This window comes from Salvelinus sp. IW2-2015, linkage group LG14 (assembly GCF_002910315.2).
Source record: "Salvelinus sp. IW2-2015 linkage group LG14, ASM291031v2, whole genome shotgun sequence".
Classification (NCBI taxonomy): domain Eukaryota; kingdom Metazoa; phylum Chordata; class Actinopteri; order Salmoniformes; family Salmonidae; genus Salvelinus; species Salvelinus sp. IW2-2015.
Window position 1 is genome coordinate 15,167,502 of NC_036854.1, and position 10,718 is coordinate 15,178,219.

At 41.9% G+C, this 10,718-nt stretch overlaps 1 protein-coding gene across 1 annotated transcript; it reads right to left on the minus strand.

Moving 5' to 3' along the window:
- Positions 1-396: 396 nt before the first annotated feature.
- Positions 397-9,529, minus strand: LOC111972538 (gamma-aminobutyric acid type A receptor subunit rho1). Its single transcript, XM_023999544.2, has 8 exons — positions 9,433-9,529; positions 7,336-7,403; positions 6,954-7,177; positions 4,114-4,196; positions 3,854-3,994; positions 3,586-3,738; positions 3,192-3,388; positions 397-2,995 (listed from the first exon to the last, which is right to left on the minus strand). The coding sequence occupies exons 1-8, from the start codon at positions 9,497-9,499 to the stop codon at positions 2,702-2,704; spliced, it is 1,227 nt and encodes a 408-aa protein (XP_023855312.1). The 5' UTR covers positions 9,500-9,529; the 3' UTR covers positions 397-2,701.
- Positions 9,530-10,718: the final 1,189 nt, after the last annotated feature.

Sequence of the window (10,718 nt, forward strand, 5' to 3'; positions counted from 1 at the left end):
TTTTCCTCCTCTATGCTTGATACTCCCCACTCTAAACAGAGTGAGGGAACAAGTATTATCCCTCATCTTGTTAGCCCCCTCGATGGACAGGGAGGCTCTGGTTAGCGGTTCTGGTTAGGCTCTGAGGTCTTGACAACTACCGTTACGCAGGGATCTTTCGACCCAGGTGGGCAGAGAGATTTTACACCCTCACCAAGAAACCATGGCCAACTGGACCTGGCCTGTGAGAGGATACATTTGGTGGTGTGGCCGAAAAACAGTTCACTGTTAAGGTCTATTCAGCCGCTTTCTCTGCCTGTCGAGGACAACACAGTACGGAAACACCCTCTGTTATGAAGGGAGAGCATCGCTTAAGCCCAGTCTCCAAGCCTTTAGCCCCATCTTGGGATCTTTCTTTTGTGCATGGTCTGATTTCACAGCAACCTTTTGAGCCACTGGAAATATCTCTCATTCAAGACATCTTTGCTGATTGCACTTACATCCGCACAGTGAGTGAGTGAGCTGCACGCAGTCCCCCATTCATGCCTACAGTTTGCCCCAGGGTTATCAAGGGTAAAATTCTTACCCAAACCCGCCTTTATGCCTAAGGACAGTGGCAATTAAAATTGTCTCGCTTAAAATTTAGTTATTAATGGCTCTCCACACGCCGCCCTGCACTTCTACGGAAGAATAGCGTCTCCACCGTTTATGTCCAGTATGCAATTTGCGCATTTGCTTGGAAGAGGTGAGAGTATTGCGCTACAACGACAATGACCTCTGTGACTTTTGGGAGCCTCCCTGCAAGGGCTATCCCCCCTTTGGATAGTGAAGGCTATTTTATTGGAGAATATATTAGCAAGGTTTTTATTTGTATATTATTTTGTATCTGCGATATTAAAGCTGATCTACCCCCTAAAAACAATTATTGCAAGGGTTACAGCCCGGGTTACAGACCTAGCTATCTTTAGATGAATGCACTAACTGTAAGTCCCTCTGGATAAGAGCGTCTGCTAAATGACTAAAATGGGCTCATTCCACCAGAGGTATGGCTACCTCTTAGGCACTGTTGTAAGGCATTTCCTTAAGGGAGATTTGTGTTATGGCATGTGGAACCACACCTCATACGTTTATTACGTTTTTACCTTCTGGATGTCACTGCATCTTCATTGGTGTATACTTCCTCACTGTTGAAGCCACTGAGGGGGTGATGTTCTTGGGACTACCCTGGCTTCAGAGAGCATTTCTGCGATACGGGAGTTGGCTATATTCAAATGTGAGACATCTTAGACATGCTCTCCGAAGCCAGGTGTGCATAGAGTCCGTGCAAGATGCAGATCAATGCAGATAGTCCGGGTAACCATTTAATGAACTATTTAGCAGTCTTATGGCTTGGGGGTAGAAGCTGTCTCGAAGCCTGTTGGTCCAAGAGCCGATGCTCTGGTACCGTTTGCCGGATGTAAGCAGAGTGAACAGTCTATGGCTTCGGGGCTGAAGTATTTGGCATTTTTTGGGGCCTTCTTCTGACACCGTCTGATATAGAGATCCTGGATGTACTGGGCCGTCCGCACCACCCTCTGTAGCGTTTTGCAGTCGAGCGGTGCAGTTGCCATATCAAGTGGTGTTGCAGCCAGTCAAGTTGCTCTCAACGGCGCAGCTGTGGAACATTTTCACGATCTGAGTGCCAATGCCAAATCTTTTCAACCTCCTGAGGGGGAGAGGGGCTCACCTCATTCGCCAATTGACCTGTCTGTCTCCAACAGATGTTGCGTGATTGGTTCTTCGAGCCCATAGAGCCGTGAATCCCATCTCACTCATTTTAGCATAGAACCAGGGTTACGCAAGTAACCCTAACTTTTATATCTCCATTCAGGAAATGTAATAATTAATCTGACAAAAGTCTACTGATAATAATATTTTGGGTTTTCTTCAATCTGTTAGTCCAGTAGATTTCATTGCACTTGAATTAAGCTGTCATCATCATATATAGGTGGATAAAGCAAGAAATATGTAGCCTATTTACTAAATGTAAGAATAATGTACAGAATTCACAAACAGCCATTAGAAGAAAACATTTAAATCAATGCCAAAATTTAAATTTCAATAACCTGTCCCACATGTTGAATCAAACACTCAAATAAATGAGAAGGGTGTGCAGAAACTGAAAGAAATGCATGGAATAATTTTTAACCAGTTAACAGATTCATGCTAAAACACTGTACAAGTACTGTTATTCAATACATATTCAAGCATATCCAGAAAAGGGGGAACACAATTAAAATAGGTGTAATGGTCCATTTGAAACCAAAATACACAAAATTATACCCTGAAATTATATAGCACAGTTTGAAATAACCATTTGGACACTGTTATCATAGACATTGCATTTACGTTTTACAAAGTTGCCTAGACATGCAATTCTGGATGCTACTCTCATTTAAACTGCACAATAATGTACTTATTGTTACAGAAATTATTTGGTATAGCTTTGTTCCCTCACTTGAAGGAAAATACCACTCAAAAACTATATTTTGGTATTTGCATTAGTCCACTGTTGATACAGTCCCAAAATGTTTTGCATGTCAGCAATCACATTTTCAAAATATAGAACTTTCAAAACACAGAAAGTGTCACAGTATAAAGAGTTCCGCAACATACTGTGACACTTTCTGTATTTTGAAGGTTCTATATCTGGAAAACTACCTCCATTCCACTCTGTGCATCTTTAGAGGTAACAGGACCAGTAGATGATGTTGAACAGAGTATACGACCCAGGAAAGATGACCCGGGAGTACTTGTCTATGGCGTGGGTGTCGACCCACATGCTGCTGTAGGCACTGGAGCCCACATGTCCTGTGATTTGGTTGTTTTCCTCAATGTCCAGATGGACCATCATCCTCTGCTGCTTCATGGCGCCGTTCTCCTCAGGCATACAGTCATAGTTCCCCGTGTTGTTGACGTCCTCCTCGCTGTAGCTACCCATCATGCCCGGGTGGGTCATGCCACAGGTGCAGGGCAGCTGCAGACAGACACAGATATTGGGTTTGATCCCGAGCTACAGTACCCACATCTTCCATCCGACAAGCACATACTGTATACATCTAGCCTACACTTTTTCCAGAGGAATTTTAAAATGGTCAACTTTTTCCCAGAGCATAGTTTACAGACTGAGAAACTGACACTTTGCATCCACGGTTTGTTAAGATGGCACTTACCCTTTCTCGTAGCTTTTTTTCCTTCCGTTCTTGCACCGTAGACAGGTAGTTCACTGCAGCGTACTCTATCACCGATAGGAACACAAACACAAAACTGACCCAGAGGTAAATGTCCACAGCTTTGATGTAGGAAACCCTGGGCATGGAGGCGTTGACTCCAGTGATGATGGTGGACATGGTGAGCACCGTGGTGATACCTGGGGCACAGTACAACACACAACGTCTGATCAGAAAGGTTGAATCTTAGGGACACAGCAGGATATACTACTGAAGGCAGAATATCAATGGTGTTTAGGCTTTGTAATAACGAAACATGAACACTGTAGAAGACAGAATCGTAACAAGCTTCGAACAAGCGTTGACTAAAATCTTGGACTACTAGTGGCTAACTCACCCAGAGGAACCCTGGCCGGTACGGCCCGGCGGTCGATCCAGAAGGACACCCAAGACAACATGACCATCAGAGTGGCGGGGAAGTAGGTCTGGAGCAGGAAGAAGAAGATGTGGCGTCGCAGGGTGAAGGTGATGTACAGACGGTTGTACCAGCCTGGAGGGAAGAGGATAACATTATTACATATGTTATATACAATGCATTCTATTAGCATAACAGAAACCCAACCTTGATAAATCACTGTGAACAGCATGTGCCTTCAATGCTGTACCTGTGCTGCTGTAGAAGGCTAGTTTTGTGGTGGTTTGGAACTCCTGGATGAGGAACTGGGAGAGGGAGATATTTTCATCAGTGCTCAGGGAATTGTTCCCTTTCTTCCAGTAGAGCATCAGATCGTCATCCGTGTACGCATCTGAAAAGAAAGGGGCATGCTGTTCAGTGTCGCCCACTTGAAACAGTCTATGAACAGGTGCATTATATTATATATTTGAATTTGACAGCAGAGAGAGAGTCAAAAGGGCAGAGACTCACAGCTCTCGATCTCCAGGGAGCAGGTCTGTGTGTCCAGAGGGAAGCGACTCAAGTCCATGCTGCACATTGATGTCACTGTCACCCTGCATGAGAACACAACACAGACAGCTGAGTACAGCCTGGTCCCAGATCTGTTTGTGCTTTTGCCAGCGCTATTGCTGTCATTGTCAAGCCAATGTTTGCCATGACAATGAGAAACAAGGAGTTGACATTTTAGCACAAACAGACTGGCACTCAGTCTAAGATGAGTAGTTCTCCAGGTTTCACAGGAAAAAACATGTATATTTTGCAGACAAAAATGCTTGATTTTGCTGCAGCAGTGCTGACATTTTGCATGGCAAAATGAAATGATTTTGTCCAATTTGTCATGAAAATGCACTGACAAAGGAAAAAGTGTGTTGATGTGTGGCTTGATTGAACCATATTATGGGGTAAATGTGCGGTGATTGGTTGAAATTGCAATCCCTCTTTTTGTACTGCAGTGATGGTTCAGTTGCAGGCGCTAATATTGCGATGATTTGACTGTTTTATGCAGAACTAGTGCAGTGATTCGTCGAATTAACAAGCCCACACATAATATGCGGGAATTGTTAAAATTATAATAATAATAATAATACTGTTCAGATCGCAGAATCCTGGAAGGACTGTCCTACGGGTCAATAAATACACTGAGTAATGTAGATACAATAATACAACGAGAAATAGGTTGGGGCTGGGGGATGTGGGGGAATGTGTGTTGTTGTATATCATATTTCAGACACACACAGTACACACAGAGTCCGTTGTTTGAGGAGATTTGGAGCCCCCAGGGCAGGGATGAATGCATTGAAAATGGCGGAGATAATCCAGCTCAGTATAGAAGAGACCCGCTGCTACACGGGATCCTCGGGAGGGAGGTCCACGTATAGTAAACAGGTATTTAATCCCCTTCCCAATCTGTTTCTGTCTGTCAAATCTCTGGTTCCAACCCCCGGAGAGATTAACCCTAATGATGAGCCTGCATTGTATCTAAAGTAGAACACACCACCCTGTCCCTCCGCAAATCCTATACATCCGTAATGACAGAGAAATCCTATAATCCACCGCAAGATTGGGATTACAGACGGCCTGTGTGTCTACCAGGGCAGATTTCACAGTCCCAAAACATGATCGCTGACTCCACCAGTGATGGAAGTGTTAATGACTATCCGTGTCCACAGGTGTCAAGAAGACTGTATGCAGTGTGTTTTGACTGCCAGCAGAGGGCGCTACTGACACAGACATCTTGATACTGGCTCTTGCTGACTAAACTCTCAAATGGACCACCTGTGGATTACAAATTCAGTGTCTCTCTTGGGTCCAGCATTCTGATTACTCACTAAAATTACAAACTCACTTTCTTCCTGCAGCTTGCCTATACTTTACTGACAAACAGTTTATCACCACATTCATTAAATTATGCTGTGATGAGACAAACTGCATGTCTATTTGGTCAAGTTAAATATATACACACTTGGCCAGGATATAGATCCCACTTAACAGCATGACAGCACTTTTTCATTTGCAAATTGCTCATGGGTATAAAAAAAAAAGAAAGAAGAATGGAAGGTTTAAATTTAGCCTGCCTCATCTGGCAGCTATGTGATTTGCGTAATGAAATCACTTTGGGGGTAAATTGCCAGTTGGCAAAGACTAGTGTTTACAACACCACACACTTCTCTTCAGTTGATTCCATTCCAAATAGTGATCAGACCTAGAAAACTAGATTTCACCCATCATTTGTCGGCATTTTCTGGATTAATTTTACGTAACAAGCTACTGTACTCACTACAGTTCACAAGGGTATCTGCTTAGCTAAAGCCTTGGTGGTGGATGAGGTCAGGGCTGGTTCCTGGCATGAGCAACATAAACGGTTGCTTAGAGCCCCCAGCCACTACGGGGCCTGACCAAAAACATTTTTAAAAATTAGGAACTCAGTGGGGTCTCAACTTACTATTGGGAGTAAGAATAGTAGAATAAAGCAGGTTCAAAATGTGTTCATAATTACTTTTTCTCTTATTATGTCTATCACTGACAGTCACTCTGGCCATGTCATCTAACAATTGTTAGATCGGTATTTAGTCAAGCCAGCTATCATGACCAAATACCAAACAGGCACGCAGGGCACGTGCCCAGGGGCCCTGATCTCCAGGGAGCCCCCATTGATTTCGTTAGTCATTGCATAAGTAATTACAGGAAATTGCAAGAAAATCGCAGGAAATTAGCAATAAAACTGCAAAATGTTCTCTCTACCCAATGGCAAAATGTGTAGAATTGCAAGAAATTAACTTTAAATCTAAAATATTTCTCTCCACTGTCAAGAGGGGGCCCAGTAAAATGTATTTTTCGCAAGTTGGAAAACTATTAATTGCACTACTTTTGACCAGAGCCCCATGAGCGGCAGGTAGCCTAGCGGTTAAGAGCGTTGGGCCAGTAACTGAAATGTTGCTGGTTTGAATCCCTTAGTCCACTAGGTGAATAATCTGTCTATGTGCCCTTGATTGAGGCACTTAACCCTACTGTAAATGCTCCTGTATGTAAAATGTAGGTGGGGGTCCCCTAACCAAATCTTGCTTAGGGCCCCCAAAAGGCTAGAGACGCCCCTGGATGAGGTGAGTTTCTCCCATGCTATGTAAAGCACTTTGAGTACCTCAGTAGGTAGAAAGATGCTATGTATATCCAATCCATTATTATCAAGTCTTCCAGTCTCAGGCAAGGTTTCTCATCATCACAGAAGTATGTTTCACTAAACCTCTTCCATTACACCAGTATGCTTTAAACTGAGAACAAAACTAAAGTTTGACTCTGACCAGGTGAATTACCTTTGGCTGTAGAGCACCTTGCCATCAGGGTAGACTCTCAGCATGACATTATCTGTGGTGGTGTCGTGTGTGAAAGACTTCTTGGAGTGGACAAAGAACATGTCTGGCACCCAGATCTTCTTGACCAGGCGCCCGTCAAAGGTCATGCTCTTATTGGTGGTGCTGTGGAAAGAGAGGCGCTCATCTTTCCAGTAGTGTCTAATATACAGGGTCATGGTGAAGTCCTGAAACACAAAGCATGACAATGCTAGTATTTCAACAGAGCCATCACATATTGTCTTGCCTTCTTCTTTCCAAATCATCAAATTATGGATGATCTATGCGTCTTGGATGCTTCATTTTGGTTTACATCACAGCTCACAGAAAGTATCGAACCACTTACCATGTCAACTTCTGAGATCGTGTCCAGACTTTCTACCTGAACATCAACGCCAACTGGAACAGCAGGTCCTGCAAAGACACACAACTCAAATCTTAACTTAATTCAAAGGAAACACATAAGTAAATAAATTCCATTGGGCTGTCACAGTTAATCAGTTAACTTGAGGTCCATTTTGAAAAATGTCGGGCACTCATTTAAAAAACAGTGTTCAAAATAAACTGAAAACATCCCAAATACATAAATCTATACAGCTAAAAACAACAATGTGATGTCAAAACAAGTTAAGATTGAGGTTAAAGAAAGTGTGCTTTATCAATTTACTGGATTTAGTTTACCGTTACTTTGAACAAAATCAAGATGTCAATATTCTTATGTTTATATAAAATCCTAAAATCCTAAATCACAGAAATCACGATTAATCAAAGCAAATCCTGCAACTAACTTGATAAAAAAAAATATATTATTTGACAGCACTATAACAAAACCAATCAGATATGTTAACATTTATGTAACTCGTTTCCTTAAATAACTTATATAGTTAATTATCGGAGTAGGGGTAATCTTGACAGTACATAATTAAATACAGACAAAAACAAAAGGTCAATGGCTATCTAAAATGATACTTCAAAAATGCTGTAATACTAAACTGTCTGGATTATGAAGCTGTATTGAAGGGTCATGTGTATCTAGACAATTCTATTAAAAACAATGAGCTTTTTCTCCTCTAGTCCCTTTCATCCAGAGCCCTGCAAAAAACACAAGCTGTCATCAAGGCAAAGGGTGGCTACTTTGAAGAATCTAAAATCTATTTTGATTTGTTTAACACTTTTTTGGTTACTACATGATTCCATATGTGTTATTTCATCGTTTTGATGTCTTCACTACTATTCTACAATGTAGAAAATAGTCAAATAATGAAAAACGCTTGATGAGTATGAGTAGGTATGTCCAAACTTTTGACTGGTACTGTATGTACGTATAACCGCAATGTAAAACAGTCAAAGATACGACTCAGTTATAAGAGCCTACATTGCCTCTTAGTACAAAATGATGTGGCAATGTTGTTATATGCTCAAGTGCAGATTCACACAAGATGATATATCGGATATATTGCCACTTTAAACAATGCTGCTTTATATGTTTTCATACCCTACATTACTCATCTCGTATGTATATACTGTACTCTATACCATCTACTGCATCTTGCCTATGCCGTTCGGCCATCACTCATTTATATATTTTTATGCACATATTCGTATTCATTCCTTTACACTTGTGTGTATAAGGTAGTTGTTGTGAAATTGTTAGGTTATATTACTTGTTAGACATTACTGCATGGTCGGAACTAGAAGCACAAGCATTTCGCTACACTCGCATTAACATCTGCTAACCATGTGTATGTGACAAATACATTTGATTTGATTTGATTTATATTGTTAATCCATGGTTGAGTCAGTATGCTGTAAAATATGTCATATCATATGGAGCAATCACACATCAACTATTCACTGGCTTTAAACACCACAGCGGAATTATTACCCTGCATTTTTTATGTTTACATCTGTTACAATTCACTGTCTGTATAGATTATTCTGGAATCTTAATAATTTCTGGACTTAAATTACATCCCAATTTATCCCCTTTTATTGGTGTTTTGGGATGAATCCACCAGTAAGCAGTAGCTGGATTTGGGTCCCAAGAAGGCTTCAGATTAGAGAAGTCAGAGAAGGGTTATTGAAACCCTGAGCTCCAGACTAGTGCTACTACTGTGTAATTAATCACAGCAGACATAATCCCAGTTGGTTATCTCATCAATTCAAGGCACACTGCAGCACGAGACATCGTGTACATCCGCTTCCAATATCCGCTTATGAGAACTGATAAAGGCCTATATCTTCACTTGAGTAAAACAGCTGTAACGTTTCAGAAAATCTGTCATCGACATCAATGCATGATTTAACAACGACTTAATGATAAATCCTGATTAAGTAAGAATTGAAAGTATGTCAGAAAATATCGGTGAACTGTACAGTAGGATGATGATGATAATGATAGATTTGTACGGCTCACAATAAAGCACTGTTAAAAAAAACTCACCTCCAAAGCCAGGCCTCATTGTGAAGTCGTGATCATTTATGCTTAAGAGCTGTTCTGAATTACTCATGGTGTTTTTGGTGATATCTGGAATTCTTCTCAGTATAGTGCTGCGAGGAGGGGACAAAAACATGACTAATGAAACAAACTGTTTCAAATTACACTTATTTTTATTGTCTCTGAACCTCTAGCATACTGTCAAGACTATTCTGTCCTAGATCTATTTGTGCTCTTGCCAACTCCACTGCTGTCACTGTCAAACCAAACATGTTTGGTATGACAATGAGTGACAAGTTGTCATGAGCGCACAAACAGACTGGCACTCAGGCTATATGAAAACCAACCATCCTATCGAATGGTACCCTACATACAACATGTATTTGTCCTATAACAATAATCACAATCAGAAGGCAAAGGGGCTTACAAGATATAAGCTTATCAGAATGTCCATAGAATTATGCTTATATTCATGAGGATTAATTAATTATGGCAGTCTTTTTCATATCAAGTTGGAACTATGCATCACAAGGCATATGAACTTACCTTGACCCTGCCCATGCTAAGGATAACATGCTGACCACACCGCTCGCGTTGCGTGCGCGAGCGTTGCAAATAATGTACACATGTATACATACATGCTATTCAATCATTGCACCTGTAACAGTTTAACTTTAGTCCGTCCCCTCGCCCCGACCCGGGCGCGAACCAGGGACCCTCTGCACACATCAACAACAGTCACCCACGAAGCATCGTTACCCATCGCTCCACAAAAGCCGCGGCCCTTGCAGAGCAAGGGGAACCACTACTTCAAGGTCTCAAAGCGAGTGACGTCACCGATTGAAACGCTATTAGCGCGCACCACCGCTAACTAGCTAGCCATTTCACATCGGTTACACACCCACACTGCTTGCACGCGTCAACGAGCGTCTGCGTAGCCAGGCGCTAAATTGGAACTTGGTTCTATTTGTGACGCTTGATACGCTGCAAGTCCCGCCTCTCCCATCTCCTCATTGGTTTTTAGGAGCATATACCCACGTGCCATCTCCTTGTGCATTTCAGGTAAACAACCCAATGTTTATATCCCATGACAAATTAGCTAGCAACAGTTTCCTGATCGCGTGTTCTGATCGCGTGTCCTCTACTCCGACAATTCATCCACAGATAAAAGGGTAAACCGAGTTCATTTCTAGTAATATCTCCTCCTTCAGGCTTCTTTTTCTTTGGACGTTATATGGGGGTTGGCAACCATCTTTAAGGTGCATTACCACTACCAACTGGACTGGAGTGTG

What these genes read in the sequence shown, in the direction of transcription:
- LOC111972538 (XM_023999544.2), bottom strand. Translation starts at nt 9,499, where the DNA reads ATGAGTAATTCAGAACAGCTCTTAAGCATAAATGATCACGACTTCACA. An exon ending in AATGAGGCCTGGCTTTGGAG is followed by an intron (nt 7,404 to 9,432) that starts GTGAGTTTTTTT and finishes GTGTCTTTGCAG; the next exon opens with GACCTGCTGTTCCAGTTGGC. An exon ending in ACCGGCCAGGGTTCCTCTGG is followed by an intron (nt 3,389 to 3,585) that starts GTGAGTTAGCCA and finishes ACTGTGCCCCAG; the next exon opens with GTATCACCACGGTGCTCACC.